The sequence below is a fragment of the Mustela nivalis genome (assembly GCF_964662115.1).
Source record: "Mustela nivalis genome assembly, chromosome: 6".
Lineage (NCBI taxonomy): Eukaryota > Metazoa > Chordata > Mammalia > Carnivora > Mustelidae > Mustela > Mustela nivalis.
In genome coordinates this window covers 84,283,756-84,304,322 of record NC_139025.1, presented here as the reverse complement: position 1 = coordinate 84,304,322, position 20,567 = coordinate 84,283,756, and the positions used below count along the sequence as shown (strand labels likewise).

General features: G+C 38.9%; 1 protein-coding gene across 5 annotated transcripts in view; it reads left to right on the top strand.

The window, feature by feature from the left end:
• The window catches only part of GANC (glucosidase alpha, neutral C), a 73,896-nt gene that overhangs the window by 8,644 nt on the left and 44,685 nt on the right, over positions 1-20,567 (top strand). For all 5 annotated transcript variants that reach the window (XR_014312981.1, XM_082735465.1, XM_082735464.1 and 2 more), the window contains exons 4-6: positions 4,972-5,099; positions 10,228-10,410; positions 18,309-18,354. Coding sequence is in view for 4 of the 5 variants with exons in the window: in XM_082735465.1 (XP_082591591.1) it covers positions 4,972-5,099; positions 10,228-10,410; positions 18,309-18,354 (357 nt within the window). In the remaining variant the exon portion in view is untranslated. The remainder of the gene's footprint in view (positions 1-4,971; positions 5,100-10,227; positions 10,411-18,308; positions 18,355-20,567) is intronic.

Here is a 20,567-nt window from a genome sequence, read left to right as displayed (position 1 = left end):
ATAACAGATTTTGTTTTTGTGTAATTGTGACCGTCCACTACTTGAATACAAAGACAAGTCTGTTTCTACCACCATGGTTTTTACAACCTGGTATTTTTGCCCATGTGGCCAAAAACAACAACAAGAAGCTTAATTTATGGATGACAGACTACCAGGTTTTGTTTTTATTACGTATGAAAGAAATCAGGTACAAAAAGAGAATACTCTTTCCCAGCCTATAAGAAAGAAATCTATAAACAAAGCTTTATGAAAAACCAAATGGAGACTTGCAGTATTAAAAGGAACCTCTAAATGGGTCCCTTTCTCTGAGGATTTATCTCAGTGTAAATGGACATTTACAGATTTTAAATGTTTTTAAGGGAACAAAATCCATACTGTGTCATTATTTAAAATGCTCTGTTACACATTTCACTTAGTTTACATAAATCCATCTTGCTGCAACTTGAGTGTAATTGCTACTATGATCTAAGTATTCATACTAACTTCTAGTTTACACAGTCTAGCTTCTGTAAGTTAACATATCTTTTCATTGTCATTTACAGTTGTCACTGACAGGAGGAAGAGATGCCATCATTTATTTGTATATTACTCTTTCATAAGTGTCCAGACAGGAAAAGAAAAGGAATATATAGAGAAATTCTTAATGTGTTAGATAGGAGAATGTAACATTCATATCCAGGCTTTTTGACATGAGCAAGAATTGGGCAATAACTGGCAATTGAGAAACCCAGAGAAGTGGTTTTTAAACTGTCACCCAGGTCTCCGTGGAGGTGTCTCAGGGCTCAATTCAGGGAGGGGTTCAAAGGTGGGGCACTCCAAGCTACTCCCCACTGTCTTTAACCCACGTAGCTTTGTTTATTGGACTTCTGAAAATCTGTTGCTGTTTAAAAAAAAGTTTTTAAGTCAATGAAAACAGCATGAGCCAGGGATGCCTGGGTGGCTCAGTTGGTTAAGCAGCTGCCTTAAGCTCGGGTCATGATCCCAGATTCCTTGAACTCCTTGCTCAGCAGAGAGCCTGCTTCTCCCCCTGCCTGCTCTGCCTGCCACTCTGCCTGCTTGTGCTCTTGCTCTCTGACAAATAAATAAAATCTTTTTTAAAAATTAAAATTAAAACATACTGATTAAAGGAGGGAAAAAAAAAAACAGCATGAGCCAGATCGTAGAAATAGAGCATACTAATGTCTAAGGAGATTATATGCTTGGAACATGAAAGATATGTCGGTAATGGTAGGAGATATGAATGAATCTGAATATCAACCCTGAAAAGGACTGCCCATTGGGGAAAAAATCATTTGCTTAACTGAGCTAGAACGGAAACAAAATGGAGCTCTGACTCTGATTTGTGTGTTTGGTTATAAAAGGTTATTATAGTAAAAGAATTAGTATTCTTTCCTGAGTTGCAGCCTCAAGAACAGAACATACAGACCAATCTTTGTTTGTTTGTTTTTATTCTTTTAAATGTGAGAGCTACTAAAACTGGGAGGATCTCTGAGTACAGAAATGGGGTGTAGTTGATCATCATAGGTAGGCAGCCTGTGTGCCCTCTACTTAGGATGTTTCATGCTCATTTGGCCTCCCCAAAGTCCTGCTAGTTCCTGAAGGTCCTGCTCCTCCAGAGACAGCCCAGAACCCCTGTCCTTACAGTCATCATCAGTATTCCCTTGACCCTCTTCCTCAGCACTTAGAGCATGTTTTATGTTTACCGTGTTTCATCTGTAAATTGCAATTTCCCTCTAAGAGTTTGGTCGTCTTTTTCACAGCACATCACAATATCAGATGCCAAATAAATGTTAGTTGAATTTGAGAGCAATGACAATACAGGTCTCACTTAGGAGATATCTAACAGAATTATCTGTTACATAATCTAACAGAATTTCAACTATACTTGTGTTTGAGCACATTTTTAAATCTTAGAATTCTGATGGTACATTTGAAGTCATTAAGTTTACAAAAGAACATTAGACATGAAAGGAATAATTACATTATGATTGGTGTGGAGGGAAGGATGATGCTGGTCAAAGAGTAACTTACAGCTGTACATGAAATAAGTTCTGGGGATTCTCCTGTATAGCATAGTGATTATAACTAATGTTACTCTATTATATACTTGAAAGTTGCTAGAAGAGTAGATCATAAATGTCATCACAAAAAAGAGATAATAATTATGTGATACAATGCAGTTGTTAGCTAATGCTGTAGTGATTATCATCTTGCAATATGTAAGTATCAAATCAACCCAGTATACACCTTAAATTTGTACAATATGTATCTCAATAAAATTAGAAAAAATAATTATGCTATGCTCACTACTACTCTACTATTGTGCTATCTTAAGAATTATCTGTAAAAGTAGCTACAGCCACTGTACTTTTTATCTGGTCACTCTTATGTATAATGTCACTGCTTAAGTACCCTGACTACTTTCCTATTATTCCCAAGAGGCAAAGTCCCAGAGAAATCTTTGTGTGTGTGTGTGTGTGTGTGTGTGTGTGTGAGATAGTCTCCCTGCTTCCTATCTTACTTGCACCAGAGTGTACCTGTTCTGGACTAGGTCACACAGCATGCCCACGTTAGCCTTTCATTGAATAGATGTTACAGTAACAATACATGTACCCAAGTGTAACCAGAATTTGGTATCATATGAAGGATTTAATGGAGGATTTGCTAATAATCACTGCTATATGGCAGAGTGGTTGAAAACTGTCAAAATATTTATCTGATCAAGCTTTTTTGAGAAAGACTGTAGCTGTGTGTTGGGAGTTGCTTGCTCTCAGAATCCCAAATAATTTGATTTGGAGAAAGAAGAGGAGCCTCATCTAACACTGGCAGGTGATACTTTATACTTTTGAGTCCTTTTTTGGCAGGGAAAGTTGGTAAAATTAATCATAAAGTAAACAGCATTTTTGTAAGATATGCATGGAGGTTTGGAAGGTTGGTCACATCTGACCCTTTTTTAAAACTGCCCATTAGAGTAAATGAAAGGGGAACCATAGCTTAGAAAAGCAAATTCTCAGGCATAGCCCCATAACCATACCTTAAGAGTCAGTAAAGTAATAGAATGTTCTATAGGTCAGGTGCCCATTGAAATCTAAGGAATTGCAGAAGGCACTGAAAAATGGGCAGATTCATTAAATGCCTGTAGACTCCAGAATATCTATGAGGAGAAAACTTGTCATATGAAACTGAGCTATGACTTGGCCTTTTCCATTATTCTCAAGTAAACTGGATTTCCTAACTACATAAATGAATGGAAAACAAAAGTCCATAAGATCCTAGATTTTTTTTTTTTTAAGAGTTTATTTATTGGGGCGCATGGGTGGCTCAGTGGGTTAAAGCCTCTGCCTTCGGCTCAGGTCATGATCCCAGGGTCCTGGAATCGAGCCCCGCATCGGGCTGTCTGCTCCGCGGAGAGCCTGCTTCCTTCTCTCTCTCTTTCTGCCTGCCTCTCTGCCTACTTGTGATCTCTGTCTGTCAAATAAATAAATAAACTCTTTAAAAAAAAAAAAGAGTTTATTTATTTGACAGACAGAGATCACAAGTAGGCAGAGAGCCAGGCAGAGGGGGTGGGAAGCAGGCTCCCTGCTGAGCAGAGAGCCTGATGCGGGGCTCTATCCCAGGACCCTGAGATCATGACCTAAGCCAAAGGCAGAGGCTTAACCCACTGAGCCACTCAGGTGCCCCTAGACTTTTTTTCTTAAAATTCCACGTCTGATTCTAGTGTATACATAAATAAAGATGACTGCATATTAAAAAATACATATTTCTCTGATCTAGATGCCTCGTTTTGAAACCTAAAACTAGCCACTTTTATTTGCTTGAGGTTTGATGTTTTATGTTTTATTTCTCAATTCCTGTATTCTCTATTTCTTTGTTGCTTCCATGTCCCACTGTAGGCAGAATTTTACCTAAATTCCCCAGCGTCTTAAGAAAGCTGGGAGTAGGGGCGCCTGGGTGGCTCAGTGGGTTAAGCTGCTGCCTTCGGCTCAGGTCATGGTCTCGGGGTCCTGGGATCGAGTCCCACATCGGGCTCGCTGCTCAGCGGGGAGCCTGCTTCTCTCTCTCTCTCTCTCTCTCTCTGCCAGCCTCTCTACTTACCTGTGATCTCTCTCTGTCAAATAAATAAATAAAATATTAAAAAAAAAAAAAAAGAAAGAAAGCTGGGAGTATCTCAACTTCTTGAGAAAGCTGAATTTTACCTGAATTCCCCAGCCTCTTAAGCAAGCTGAGAATATTCCAGCCTCTTGAGAAAGTTCCCCAGACCTTATTCCCAAGTATACAGGAAATCCTTTGATTTTAGTACAGCAAGGCTTAATTATCTATCCTAGGGAACCCCCGTGACCACTATTTTATTCTCTATTCCTTTCCATTCTGTGGCTTGTCATCCTTCATCTTCCATTCAGCTGGAATCCAGTTGTCCTACTTTTAAGATCAGGTTCTTAAGAGAGCTGCAGTTTGTCATAGATACAGGGCCAGAGGTCCCAGTTTTCCAAAAGCAGTTTCAGTTTATGTCCATCATTCTGTATAATTATTAATAGAGACCTCTTTCATCTTTGAAGGTCCTGGTATGGACAATTACATGTTTGCCTAGCCATAGCACACATAAAAGGTATTTCTTGCTCTATACCAGGTACAGCCAAACAAGTACATACAAAGATTGGGGAGCTTTTTCCTTTATGATTCCATTTGTTCCCCCAGTTTATTTGGCCTATAATAATTCAAACATAGCTTCATTTTTTTTTTAAGATTTTATTTGAGAAAGAGAGAGGGGGAGGGAGCATGAGCAGGGGAAGGTACAAAGGGAAAAGCTGACTCTCAGGCCCCTGGGATCATGACCTGAGCTGAAGGCAGATGCTTAACCGACTGAGCCACCCAGGTGCCCCAAACATAGTTTGTAATTATTGCAATTTGACAGTAGAACCAACCATCATTGGGCTAATAACCTATTGAATTTAATCTCATGTCTGTTCCCAGGTTCCCCTTCTGGCTGAAATTTATGGTATAGAGGGAAATATTTTCAGGCTTAAAATCAATGAGGAAACTCCCCTGAAACCCAGGTATGAGGTTCCCGATGTACTCACAAGAAAGCCCAGCACTGTAAGGTAAGCCAAGGAACAGGAGAACTTGGATACACCCTCAATATGGGCTTTTATCATACATTTTATCATATCATTTTGTATGTGCCTCCTGTTTTCTCTATTCAAAGCTACCATCATTTGCCAAGTTTGTGTTCAGTTATTTGGCAATAAATTTATCCATTTTGTATGTTATCCATTCTGTTTTCTCTTCTTATGCTGTGATTAATCGGCCCTTGTAAATGGGGAGAGGCAGAACTTTTGATGCCTGCTGTCCTTTTCACAAAGAAAAGGATTCATCAATATGACTTTGGGAATAAGTAGAAGCAGAGCTATTTAATTTCTTCAATTTAGTGGCAGGGCTCCAGAGATCTAATGCACTAGCCAAACATGCTTACTGTAATTTATACAGTTAGGCTGACTCACTTTTAATTAATGGTAGTCTCAGAAGTCTAACATGTAATTTGATTGAGAGTCAGAGATAAATTAATAATCAGTGTCTAAGTGAAAAAAAAATCTTCGGGGATTAAAAAGTATTTTCCATGTCACTGCAGCATCTTGTTCAGTTCTCAGCACACCTTCCAGTGATATTTCAACTTGGTTCTCCCTGTTGATTCCTGTTATTTCTTTTATATATTATTTCACCAAGGGAATAGAAGATTATACCAGATGCTTTAATTTTCACTATATTATTACCATAGTTTTATGTAGATTATTTTTTCCATAAAAATTTAATAAAGTCAATAAATTATAGGGATAAATTATTTCAATTATAGTAGAATCATCATAAATTCAGAATAGGTCTGTCTATTCATTGAGCTGCTACTATATGCCAAGAACTTAAGAAACAGGAATTAAAGAGAGACTCTTCTTAAGACTTCACAGTTTGCTTGTGCACTTGTTTTTATGCGTGTGTGTGGGTGGGTGGTTGTGGGGGGGTGTGTATATTATTGGTCACACTATATTATTTTCACTATCCTGGAGGATTTGCTTTCCTGGTAAATCCTTTAACATTTTTACAAATTCATCTCTCCTTCTCTTTTTCTGTATTATCATTGCCATATTTTGGGGTCAGGGCAATAACTAGCTTTGTTTAGTAAATATGGCATATTCTACTTCTGTTCCAACCTCTTTCTAGAGGGCCTTTTACTACTGCAGAAACTAGAAAGCTAAAAACCATATTCCTCCATCTCTTATATTCCCGTGCAGCTAGTTTCTAGTATATTTCAGGATCTACCAATGATTTGTACTTACAGGGATCTTGATTTCAGTACTGAGCTTCCCATTTTGCTAGTATGGATTTGGCCACCATAGAGTGTCTCTCTAGAGGTATACTAGTGAGAGCAGTAGTTTTCTGATCTCCAGAGCTAACGTGGCATGATCCTGGAGCCCAGCAGTTGCCATAGTGACTTCTGATTATCCACCTTCCTGATTCTAGTTGCAATAGAAGTTTCAATGACCATACAGTTATGCAGTATTGTTCTGTTACTATTACCTCAACACGTCCCATGGTTCTGTTACTATTACCTCAACACATCCCATGATGTTGTAAGCTCCTAATTTCCCCATATTAAGTCACTTATTTTCTACTTAAAATAGAGTGTTTTCTTTTATCTACAGTTGACTCTGGGTTGATATAGTCTTTAGTATCAGAAGTGAGTATAGACCACAAACCCTCCAGGATGGGAATATGAGATTGATTAGTTGATTTGGCTGGATTTGGAGATAGCGAGGATATCGTTATCATTAGGATGAGATATTAGTGTTATGGACTGAATTGTGTGCATGCCCTCCCACACCCCCCCGCAAACTCATTTGTTGAAACCCTAACCTCCTGTGCCTCTGAATGTAACTGTATTTAAAGGTATGGCCTTTGAAGAGGTAACTAAGTTAAAATTGGGTCATTAAGGTGGGCTCTAGTACAATATGACTTGTGCCCCACACGAAGAGGAGATTAGAACACAAGTAACACAGACAGAGGGATGACTGTGAGAGGACATAGCAAGAAGAGGAAAGCCAAGGAGAAAGGTCTCAGAAGAAACCAAACACTGACACTTTGACCTTGGACTTCTAGCCTCTAGAATTTTGAGAGAATTAACTTCTGTAGTTTAAGCTACCTACTCAGTGTGGCATTTGTTGTGGCAAACCTAGCAAATTAAAAAACTGTCAGTAAACCACAGCATTCCTTGGCAGAGTTACGTAAATTACTACCCATGGTCAACTGAAATAAAGTGCATATTGGAGTATAGCCCCTGCAGACAAAGCAATAGGGACATAGCATAGCACAATTGTCATAAAGAACTTAAAACTCTGAAGTGGCCTCTTATTAATTTAACTGAAGAACTTAAAGAAAGAAAAGTACAGTCTCAGGTTTTAAATTCTTAGCTTAGGCATTTGTCAGAAACCAAGTAAGTTTTTTATGACAGTCCTAAAAGTCTCTCATATCTGTTGTGGCTACAGAGTTCTTATAGCTAAAAATCAGATACAGAGTTTGTCTGTGGTTTGCTGAGTTAGACCATGAGTTTAATTCACAGCCTCATCAGTTCTGTGAATTTAGAGCACTAATTGGGGAAAGGGAAAATTGTATAGCAGCATTTGGGAAGATTTGAATAACGAGTACTCAGACCTCAGAATTCCATCAAGCCGCCTATTCCAGCAGAAGCAGCTCCTTTTCCTCTAACAAAGCTGATCCAACCTTACTTGGACACCCTGTTTTGACCTCACCTAAGATATATTGTGCAGGGGGATTCTAGTGTTCCTTGTGCCTCACACCACCCTTCACTGCCTTTAAAACCACTATCGGAGTCGAGCATGCCTAAAGAGTGAATTACAGTCAAACCCTATCCCTAAGGAATTACAAGATTTTCTCTGGGCAAAAACCTGGTATATGGATGGGAATAATTTCTGAGGGGCTCCTAGACTGAAGGAAGGAACACAATTTTAGGACTGCATTAAATTTACTGACATGGCGGGGCGCCTGGGTGGCTCATTGGGTTAAGCCTCTGCCTTCGGCTCAGGTCCTGATCTCAGGGTCCAGGGATCCAGCCCCACATCGGGCTCTCTGCTCTGCGGGGAGCCTGCTTCCCCCTCCCCCTCTGCCTGCCTCTCTGCCTACTTGTGATGTCTCTCTCTCTATCAAATAAATTAAAAAAAAAAAAATTACTGACATGGGTACATGTACCAGAGAATCTAGATTTGATATGCTAGCTTGGACAGCTGGGAGTGGATCTAATTATTTGCTTGGCTGGTTAATTATAATCTGTGTTCAGCTATGGACTCTGCTGAATGAAGCTGAGATACCAGAAATTCCTTGGCAGAGTAGAAGAAATGATCCATAGACTTAGGGAGGTAAAGATGTTGAAGTGGATATATCATACTCAACAGCTCATCTAGCTCCTAATTTTGTTCTCTAAGAGGATCCAAAAGATACTCCCTTCGCTGAGAAATAAATTGGTAAGGGAACATTTGGAAAGCACTGTAGTGAGTGAATATCTTTTGTGAGCGAGACATAATGGTGGGAAATGATGCCATCAAAATGGGCTCCCTGAGGGGTGCCTGGGTGCTTAAGTGTCTGCCTTCAGTGCAGGTCATGATCTCAGGGTCCTGGGATAGAGCACTGTGTCATGGGAGGTTTCCTGCTCAGCTAGTTGGCTTCTCCCTCTTCTCCTCCCCCTCCTACTTCCCCTCCCCCTGCTTGCTCTCTCTAATAAATGAATTTTTTCAAGATTTATTTATTTATTTATTTAACAGAGGCACTGTGAGAGAGGGAACACAAGCAAGGGGAGTGGGAGAGAGAGAAGCAGTCTTCTTGCCAAGCAGGGAGCTCGATGTGGGGCTCAATCCCAGGACCCTGGGATCACAACCTGAACCTAAGGCAGATGCTTAACAACTGAGCCACCCAGGTGCCCCATCAAATAAATAAAATCTTAAAAAAGGGCAGGGGCCTCCCTGATTTCCCTGGAGACCATAAGACTCCAGGTGGCAGAATGAAAGTAGCAGCATTTAGTAGGTAGAGACAAGGTGAATATGTTTCCATAAGGTGCAGTAGTATATGTATGGTACCCAAAATACCCAATCAAAGGATGCATTGGACTGAAATAGATGCACTAAAGTGGAACAACCAAAAGAATTCAGTTTGATGAACAGTGAGATACAACCTCTCACCCAACTCCAGACAGTTTCCAGAGCCCAGGCATCTTGCTTGAGGGGTGGGGTTTAGAACCCGTGGAGAAGGACTTGATAAGGATATAATAAGAACATAAAATATCCCTCTTCACCTTCCCTAAAGAGGCATGTGACCATTTACCAAAATGACAATGCACCTAGAAAGAAATACCTAGACCTCTGAGGGGTTATAAGTGCTGCCTCTGAGCTTACATAATTCGTGGGGATCCAGAATATCCTAACAGTTTGCCTATCAAATTGGGGACTGATGGGAGTCAGGAGAGATTCCATCTCACTGTACTCAGTGGGTCAAAATCCAATCTAGGTTATCTCCTTAGTTTCTGAGTGTATGGTTGGGATGAGAGAAAAAAGCAAAATGTTTAGTGCACTGAAGTGTTACTAGACTGTCCAGACCAAGGTAATGATGATGATAGCTAACATTTATTGAGTGTTTATTATGTGCCAGCCACTGCCAGGTGTTTTGCATGCGTGATCTCATTTAATTCTCCCCAAAAGCTCTATTTGTTCTTGCTTTTATTATTTCTACTTTACAGATGAGGAAACTGAGAACTGGGTAGACTGATTAATTTGTCCGAAGTTATGCACCTAGTGCATGATAGAGCTATGTTCAATCCAGGCTTTCTGACCCCAAAACCCGTGTTCTCAGTCGCTTCTTTCTCCTGTCTTATCTATGCTATGTCACATGAATATTGATTTACAATTTTTTTTTTTTTAATTTTAGAGAGAGAGAGAGTTTATGCAGTGTGGGGTTGGGGTAGGTGGGGAGGTGCAGAGGGGGAGAGAGAAAATCTCAAGTAGACTCCTCACCCAGCACAGAGTCCAACACAGTCCCGAGATCATGACCTAAGCTGAAATCAAGAGCCAGGAGCTTAACTGACTGAGCCACCCAGGTGCTCCATTTACATATTAATTGAAATTGAGAATCACATTGAACCATGTAAACCTGTTTTTCTCTTGTTTTATTTTCTAGGCTTATTTCATGTGCAGGGGATGCAGATAGTCTGGTATTGACAGATGGAAAAGGAGATCTGAAGTATCATATCACAGCAAACCCATTCAAGATAGATTTGGTATCTGAAGAAGAAGTAGTGATGAGCATAAACTCCCTGGGCCAATTGTACTTTGAGCACCTGCAGATTCCTCTTGAGCAAAGGTATTTTTGCACATTACTTGACATACAGAGATCTTCAGAAAACCTGACTGTGATTACTAATTGCCTAAATAGTTGATAAATTGCCGTGGAAAACTGGTTGCTTTATTTGCTGAGATAGTGTTCTCAGATATTTCATCTTTTCAACTGTGCAAGTATAAACAGGCTTGATGACAAAAATGATTCCCAGATTTTTGCAACTTGATATTCTTAACATATCCTCAGGTCTTGTTCTCAGGGTCATGAGTTCAAGGCCCACACTGGGCTCCATGCTAGGCATGGAACCTACTTAAAAAAAAAAAAAAAAGGAAAGAAAACAATCTCTGAGAAGGAACTAAAGACTAGCAGAACAGATCATACACAATAAGGACAAAAAGAAAAGACCACATCCAGATGGGTCAGAAGAACAGAGACATGATTTAGTCAGGTCCCACACCCCCGGGGCAGCAACCCATAAGTGGGAAGGCTTTCACAACTGAAGAAGCCTGCCCTGAGGGACAAGGGGTCTGAGCCCCACATCAGGCTCATATCCCAGGGAACCTACACCAGGAAGACAAGCGCCCATAATGTCTAGCTTTGAAAACCAACAGTTCTTATGTCCCGGAGAGTCAGAGGGTAGAAAACTGACTGTGCTCTCAAATGGCCTGTGCACAATCACACTTGGCTTTGAGTTCCAGTACAGAGGCAACCACCTGAAAAACACCTGGGTTACATGTGAAGGAGGTCCATTGACTAATATTAGGGCACGTGCCAGAATGGCAGGAATCTGTTGGAATGTCCTCCAGGGACAGATGCACTATGGGTACCATTCTACCTTGCCCAGGGTTGGTAGGCACTCTGTATCTACTATGCTATAGCACCACTCACCCCCTACAGTGTTCCCCTGCAAATTTGCTCCACCCAAGCCACCTCCCAACCTGTACCCTCTCCCAAGTGTCTCTGCACCCTGGTATTCCCTGTGGGTGCCTTTGGCTAGCATCAGAGTTCCTCCTATGCAGCCTTCAACCCCAGCACTTGGAGCAGGGAGCCTCAGCTAGGACCAGAACCTCTCCTAAGCACCTCCACCCAGGGGGGCCAGCCCTACAAACCAGAACACCTATAGCAGTCACAACTGGACCTCTTAGCAAGCCACGCAGGAGACATGCCCCACACACCAGTGTATCCATAGCTGTCATAACCCAGCCTCACAGCCAGCCATGCCAGAGACCAACCCCACACACCAGCATATCCACAACAGTCAGAACCAGGTCTCTCATGGGCTAGCCCCACTAACCAGCATGACCATAGTAGTCAAAGTCAGACCTCACAAACCATCATGTTGGAGGATAGCCCAACTCATCTGTGAGTCTGCACAACTGCAACCCAGTCACGACAAGAAGGTACATGCAGCCCACATAGGGAACACTTTTGGGGCACCTGACTGGGGTGGCTAGAGGGTTTACACTATTGGGCCTGCAGGATACCTTCTGCATAAAGCTATTCCTTCAAGATCAGGAGATGTGACTCATCTACCTAATACATAGAAACAGAGACTTTGGCAAAATGAGAAGACAGAAGAATATGTTCCAAATGAAAAAAACAAGTCAAAACTTCAGAAAAAGAACTAAAGAAACAGAGATAAGCAACTGATGGTCAGACAGATGCTCACCAAACTCAGGAGAAGGATGAGTAAACACAGCGAAAACTTCAACAAGGAGGTAGAAAATACTAAAAGAACCCATCAACTGAAGGATATGGTAACTGAAGTGAAATATACACTAGAGGGAATCAGCAGATTAGATGATGCAGAAGAACAGATCAGCAGTCTGAAGACAGGGTATTGTAAATCACCCAATCAGAGCAGCAAAAAAAAAAAAAAAAAAATTTAAATGAGGATAGTATAAGAGACCACTGGAACATCAGACATATAAACATTCATCTTTTATGGGTCCCAGGAGAAGAGAGGGGGGAAAAAGGGGACAGGAACCCCATTTAAAGAAATAATGGGGACACCTGGATGGTTAAAACATCTGACTTTAGCTTAGGTCATGATCTCAGCGTGCTGGGGTCAAGCCCTGCGTTGGGCTCTGTGCTTAACAGGGAGTCTGCTTCTTCCTCTCCCTCTGCCCTAACCCCCACTTGTTCTCTCTTTCTGTCTCTCTCTCTCTAATAAATAAATAAAATTTTTCTTTAAAAGGGAAATAATAGCAGAAAATTTCTCTAATTTGGTAAAAGAAATAGACATCCTAGTCCAGAAAGCACAGAGAAAGACCCACCCCAAGACACATTACAGTGGAAGTATCCATAGTTAAAGATGGGGGAATCTTAAAAGCAGCAAGGGAAAAACTAGTTACATACAAAGGAAACCCCTAAACATAATAGGCCAGAAGGGAGTCAAGCTATGTATTCAAAGTACTGATAGGAGAAAGACTTATAACTAAGAATACTTTACCTGGCAAGGTTATTCCCCAGAATTAAAGGAGAAATTTCCCAAATAAGCAAAAGCAAAAGGAGTTCATCAGCATGAAACTGGCCTTCCAAGAAATGTTAAAGGGACTTCCTTAAATGGAAAAGAAAAGTCCATAACTAGAAATAAGAAAATTATAAAAGAAAAAAATCTCACTGGTAAAGATAAGTGTCTAATAAAGGTATAGTTCAACCACCTGCTTAGCTTATATAAGTTTAAAAAACAAAAGTAATGGGGCACTTGGGTGGCTCAGTGGTTTGGGCCTCTGCCTTCAGCTCCGGTCGTGGTCTCAGCGTCCTGGGATTGAGCCCCGCATCTGGCTCTCTGCTCGGTGTGGAGCCTGCTTCCCATCTCTGCCTGCCTCTATCCCTACTTATGCTCTCTCTCTCTCTGTCAAAAATAAAGTCTTTAAAAAAAAAAGGACAAAAGTAATAAAACCATCTAGACCAGGGGCACCTGGGTGGCTCAGTTGGTTGGGCGACTGCTTTCAGCTCAGGTCATGATCCTGGAGTCCCAGGATCAAGTCCCACATCAAGGCTCCCTGCTCAGTGGGGAGTTTGCTCCTCCCTCTGATCCTCCCCCCTCTTGTGCTCTCTCTCTCTCTCATTCTCTCTCAAGTAAATAATTTTTTTTTTTTTAAAGGCATCAGACCTACAATAATTAGTCAAGGGATACACAAAACAGTAAGATAGAAAATATGACATCAAAAACATAAAACATGGTGTGGGAAGAATAAAAATGTAGTGCATTTAGAATATGCTTTAGCTTAAGTGACCAAACAGACTTTAAAACAAAGACTGTAACAAGAAACAAGACCATCACATAGTAATGATAAAGGGAAAGATCCAACAAGAAATGACACATTAGACCAGATGAACTTTATACACCCATATATGCATGTATATACATTCTTTTCAAGTGCAAAAAGAACATTCTCCAGATTAGGTCACACATTAAACCACAAACAAAACAAGTCTCAATAAATTTAAGAAGGTGGAAATCATGATCAAGCATACTTTTCAACGGCAATGTTAAAAAACTAGAAATCGGGGCACTTGGGTGGCTCAGTGGGTTAAAGCCTCTGCCTTCAGCTCAGGTCATGATCCCAAGGTCCTGGGATCGAGCCCCGAATCAGGCGCTCTCCTCAGCGGGGAGCCTGCTTCCTCCTCTCTCTCTCTTTCTCTCTCTCTCTGCCTGCTTCTGCCTGCTTGTGATCTCTGTCAAATAAATAAATAAAATCTTAAAAAAAATAAAATAAAATAAAAAACTAGAAATCAAGTATAGGAAGAACACTGGGGGGGGGGAAACCCCCACAAACACATGGAGCTAAAAAGCATACTACTAAACAATAGGTCAACAAATAAAGAGGAAGTAAAAAAAAAAAAAAACCTAGAAACAAATGGAAGTGGAAACACAATAGTCCAAAATCTATGGGTTGCAACAAAAGTAGTTTGAACAGGGAAGTTTATTGCAAAACAGGCTACCTCAAGAAACAAAACTCTCAAATGGACATTGTAACCTTACACCTACAGGAACTACAAAAAGCAAAACAAAGCCTTAAATTCGCAGAAGGAAGGAAATAATAAAGATTAGAATGGAAATAAATGAAATAGACTTAAAAACAATAGAAAAGATCAATGAAATGAAGAGCTGGTTATTTGAAAAGATAAACAAAATTGATAAACTTTTATCCAGACTCATCAAGGAGAAAAGAAGACCCAAATAAACAAAATCAAGTGAAAGAGGAGAAGTTATGGTCAATACCATGGAAATACAAAGGATCATAAGAGACCATGATAAATAATTACATGCCAGCAAATAGGAGAACCTCGGAGAAATAGATAAATCCTAAAATACATAGTCTTCCAAGGCTACATCAAGAAGAAATAGAAAATGTAACCTAATTACTAGTAATGAAATTGAATCAGTAATCCAAAATCTTCCAGCAAACATAACTCCCAAGACTAGATCACTTCATAAGCGAATTCTATAAAACATTTAAAGAAAAGTTAATACCTCTTCTCCTAAAAGTATTATAAAAATTGAAGAGGAACGAATGCTTCCAAACTCATTCTATAAGGCCAACATTACTTATCATTAAAAAATAAATTACAGGCCAATATTCATGATAGACGTTAATAAAAAAAATCCTATACAAAATATAGCAAACCAAATTCAACAATACTTTAAAAGAATCATACATCATGATCAAGTGCATCTCAACAGATGCAGAAAAGGAATTTGATAAAATTTAACATCTATTTATTATAAAAACTTACAAAAACATTGGTATAAAAGGAATGTACCCAACATAATAAATGCCATATATGGCAACCCATAGCTAACATCATACCAAGAGTGAAAAGCTGAAAGCTTTTTCTCTTAGAACAGGAACAAGACAAGGATGCACACTCTTGACACTGTTATTTAATAGTACTGGAAGGCCTAGCACAGCAATAAGACAAGGAAGAAAGGAAGGAGAAAGAAAAGAAAGAAAAAGAAGGAGAAAGAAAAGAAAAGGGAGGGGGAGGAAAGGAAGGGAAAGAGGAAGGAAGGAAAGAAGGAAGGGAGGGAAGAAGAGCATCCAAATAAGGAAGGAAAGGAAAGGAAGAAAGAAGAAAGAAAAGGCATCCAAACAGGAAAAGAAATAAAACTATCACTATTTGCAAACTACATGATACTATATACAGAAAATGCTATACTCCATTAAGAAACTACTAGAACCGGGACGCCTGGGTGGCTCAGTTGGTTAAGCGGCTGCCTTCAGCTCGGTCATGATCCCAGCATCCTGGGATTGAGTCCCACATTGGGCTCCTTGCTCAGCAGGGAGCCTGCTTCTCCCTCTGCCACTCTGTCTGCCTGTGCGCTCGCTCGCTCTCTGACAAATAAATAAATAAAATCTTTTTTAAAAATGCTAGAATTAATAAATGAATTCACTATAGTTGCAGGATGCAAAATTAATATACAGAAATTTGTTGCATTTTCATATGCTAACAATGAACTATCAGAAAGTATAATTAAGAAAACAATCCCATTTACAATTGCATCAAGAATAAAATACCTACAAATAAAGATAACAAGGAGATGAAAGACCTGAACTCTAACAGTCTATAAGACAATAATGAAAGGAACTGAAGACAGCACATGTACTCATGGGTTAGAAGAATTAATATTGTTAAAATATCCATACTATCCAAAGAAGTCTATAGATTAAATACAATGCCTATCAAGATACCAATGAAATTTTTCTCAGAAATAGAAAATAACCTTAAAATTTGTATGGAACCACAAAAGACTCCAAATAGCCAAAGCAACCTCAAGAAAGAACAAAGCTAGAGATATCATGTCCCTTGATTTCAAAGTATACTACAAAGCTATAATAATCAAAACAGTATAGTATTGGTACAAAAACAAAAACACAGATCAATGGAACAGAATAGAATCCAGAAATAAACCCATGCATATATGGGTAATTAATCTTCAACAAAAGAAGCAGGAACATACAATGGGGAAAAGACAGTCTCTTCAATAAATGGTGTTGGCTACTGGTATTTACCCAAGAAAACAAAACACTATTTAAAAAAAAAAAAAAAGATGTGTGTACCTCTATGTTTACTGCAGCATTATTTACAATAGCCAAGATATGGAAACAAGTATCCATCCATAGATGAAGGGATAAAGAAGATGTGGTATATATATGTATATTATGTATATGTGGTGTATGTACACACACACAATGGGATATTACTCAGCCATAAAAAAGAACGAAATCTTGCCATTTGCAGCAACATGGATGGAACTGGAATAATGCTAAGTGACATAAGTCAATCGGAGAAAGACAAATACCTAATAATTTCACTCATGTGGAATATAGGAAACAAAACAAATGAACAAATTAAAAGAGACAAAAACAAAAACACCCACAGACTCTTAAATATAGTAAGCTAGTGGTTGCCAGAGGAGAGGTGGGAATGGCAATGGGTGAAATATGTGAAAGCAATTAGGAGTACACTTACCGTGATGAGCACTGAGTAATGCATAGAAGCGCTAAAACATACTATACACCTGAAACTAATATGTCACTGTCTATTAATTATACTTGAATTAAGAACATATTTCAAATATTAATCTAGGCACTGACTTTACACCTCATAAAAATAAGCTCAAAATGGATGAGATCTAAATGTAAAATACAAAACTATAAAACTCCTAGAAGATAACATAGGAGAAAACCGAGATGACCTTGGGTATGGTAATGATTTTTTAATACACCATCAAAGGCACGATCCATGAAAGAAATAACTGATAAATTGGGCTTCATGAAAATTAAAAACTAATGCTTTGTGAAAGACAATGTCCAGAAAATGAGAAGACAAGCCACAGACTTTTAAGAAATATTTGCAAAAGATGTATCAGATGAAGGACTGCTACCCAAAACATACAAAGAACTCTTAAAATTCAACATAAGAAAATGAACACTGAACTTTAAAGCGTGCAAAAGAGCTGAACAGATGTCTTACCAAAAAAAGATATACAGATGGCAAGTAAACACATGAAAAGATGTTCAACATCATCCAAACATTACAGATTAAAACAAGATTTCTCCAAAAAGTGAAAAAAGTACATTACAGTACATCTCTCTGAAAGTTTTTAAAAGGCAAATACAAATCTATGTTTGAGGACTCATACATACACTTGTGGGACTGCTATAAAAAACAGCAAGGGAATGGTTTCACACAAAATTTAGTAAAGTGGTTATCTCTGAAGTGTGGGGGAAGAAGGTGGATAATACATTGAGGAACGGCACACAGAAACTCCAAAGGAGTAAGTCGTCTCTGCTGCTTCAGTGGTTTCACAGTTGTTCACTTTCGTATTATTCTTTAATTCTGAACTTACATTATATACCCTTCCATATTCATACTTTATTTTACACTAAAAAAATTAACATATAATGCAGATGGATAGACAATTCACAGAAAAAATAGGAACACCGTTTAATGTATAAAAATGTATTATATGGGGCGCCTAGGTGGCTCAGTGGGTTAAGCCGCTGCCTTCGGCTCAGGTCATGATCTCAGGGTCCTGGGATCGAGTCCCACATCGGGCTCTCTGCTCAGCAGGGAGCCTGCTTCCCTCTCTCTCTCTGCCTGCCTCTCCATCTACTTGTGATTTCTCTCTGTCAAATAAATAAATAAAATCTTTAAAAAAAAAAGTATTATATGTAAGTATACATTTATATTTATTCAAATATAAATACATCTTAATAAACGAAGCTATTGGATTGATGTTCATCATAAATGTTCGATTTCATAAACTTATTTTTGTAATGACATTATTTTTAATAAGTTAAAAGATATAATTAATGGGTCCTCAAAATTTAGAAATTAAAATCATCGTTGAACAAAACTCTGTCAGTCTTCCCATGAGTGAAACAATTTTATTTTTATTAAAACAGAGCTACCAAAGAAAATAAGGAGGACACATCAGCTGACACTTCTCAGGTAATCTAGATTGAGCGATTTATCTTTTTTAAAATCTCTTTCACCATCATCATCATCATGTGGAATACAACGGTTCTGTTCTCCCCTTCCTCTCAGAGCCGGTACTTGATAAACCCTCTACTGCATAAATACGGGACCACCTATCTCTTTTGCTCACCTTGTCATCTCATTCTTTCGTTCCTTTGTTTATTCATGTATTTATTTGTTCATAAAACGGGTAATTCCTGAGTGTCTGCTTTTGTGCCAGCTCAAAAAATTATGCTCAGCAAGAAGGATGAGCAGTGAATAAAACAAATCCCAACCTGCCCTTATGAATCTTAGCATCTAATGGGAAAGATAGACACTGACCAAGTACAAGCATGAGGAGTATTATGGAAGAGTGCTGTAGGAGAATATAACAAGGAGAAGAGTGCTGTAGGAGAATATAACAAGGAGCTTGACCAAGACGAGGTTCAAGATAGACCTCCTGAAGGAAATGGTTTTCTAACTGAAACTGATGCACGAAGATACATTAGCTAGTCAAAAGGTGGGAAATGAATATTCCAGGTAGGCGGAATTTCATATTCAAAGACCTTGAGGTAGGAAGAAGCACATCTGAAGAAATTTTTAAAATATATATACTTTTTAGTGGGAGAAAGAAAAGCAAAGGTAAAGGCCAGACAGATAGGCAGGGCAGTTCTGTGGCAAGTCTTGTAATAATTCTTGCATTCAACAAATGTTCATTGAGTATTTCCTATATGCCAGTTACTGTTTGAGGAACTGATGATGTATTGTTAAATAAATCAGAGTCCCCCATTACCTGGAGCTGTCATTCTTCGATGTCTTGTTGACCTTTTTGGACTTTTTGGACTAAGGGCAAAGGGAAACTATGGAAAGGTTGTAAGCAGCAGAGATATGTGGTCTGGTGTCTGTTTTTAAAAGATTATTTTAGCTAAATTATGGGAAATGGGCATTCCAGAAATAATCTCTTCATCCAAAGCCACATGCATCTTCTAAGGACCCCTAACCCCTTTACCAGGAATGGTAAAAAAATATTTCCAGTGCAGTAAGGACATGCATCTTCCTCTTGAAAACTGCCCCATGCTAATGAATATGAGAGAGAATATTTTTCCCATTTTTCAAATAGAGAAGGACAACTAAGACATAGCCTTACACAGTTTTGTAACATGTCCAGTCAGCTTTGGGGAGACCTCTAATTAGATAGCTTAGTGATTTTGTGTAATTGATGTCCTTGCAAGAATCTGATGAAAGCTATGAACCATCTCTGTAGAACAAAATTTTCATACTGTTTGAAGGAGTTCCCAAACTCTAAAGCCCATCCACAGACGCAAGGAAAATAGTCCCTACATTAAGAATTCAGATGTGATTTAAACACATACACAAACAGAGGCTCACTTTATAGAAGCTTATAATTATGAAGAAACCACCTAGAAATGTGCAAGGGCTCTTTTTTGTTTTGTTTTTTTTTTTAAAGAAACATGCATTACACACACACACACACACACACACACACACACACACACACAATTTCTAGCAAACTTTTTCATTCTACCAGAGAAGAAGAAAGAAACTTGTAAAGCCAAGAAAATTCATTAGCTCTGCATCAAAAGACTGAACTTGAGCAGTCTTGACTTCTCATTTGGTTTGGCTAATTGAAGGAGGGCGGGGAAGTACTCATCTCATCCAAAACATTTGCTTTTGGACTCAAGTTATTTGATTCTAATTTTTTGCCTCACATGTTTACAAGGGAAAAAAAGAATTTTAAAAATCTGACTTCTGTAAAGACTGTGTTTTTCAAAGTGCTTTCACATCATTTTGAACTGTGTAAAGATACTCATGTCAAACGGTGAGGCAGTTACTCAGAAAACTCAGCATAAAATTACAATATGGTCCAGCAGTTTCGCTTATGGATATATATCCAAAAGGGAAAGCAGGGACTCAAACATTTGTATGCTTGTATTCTTAGCAACATCATTCACAGTAGCCAAAAGGCGAAAGCCGTCCAGCAACCCAAGGGTCATTGACAGATGTATGCACACACAAAATATGGTATACACATACAATGGACTATTACTCAACCTTAAAAAGGAAAGAAACTCTGACACATGCTGCAAAATGGATGAATCTTGAAGACATGATACTAGGTGAAATAAGCAAAAATAGAAAAGGACAGATACTACATGATTCTAGTTATGTGCAGTATATGCAGTAGT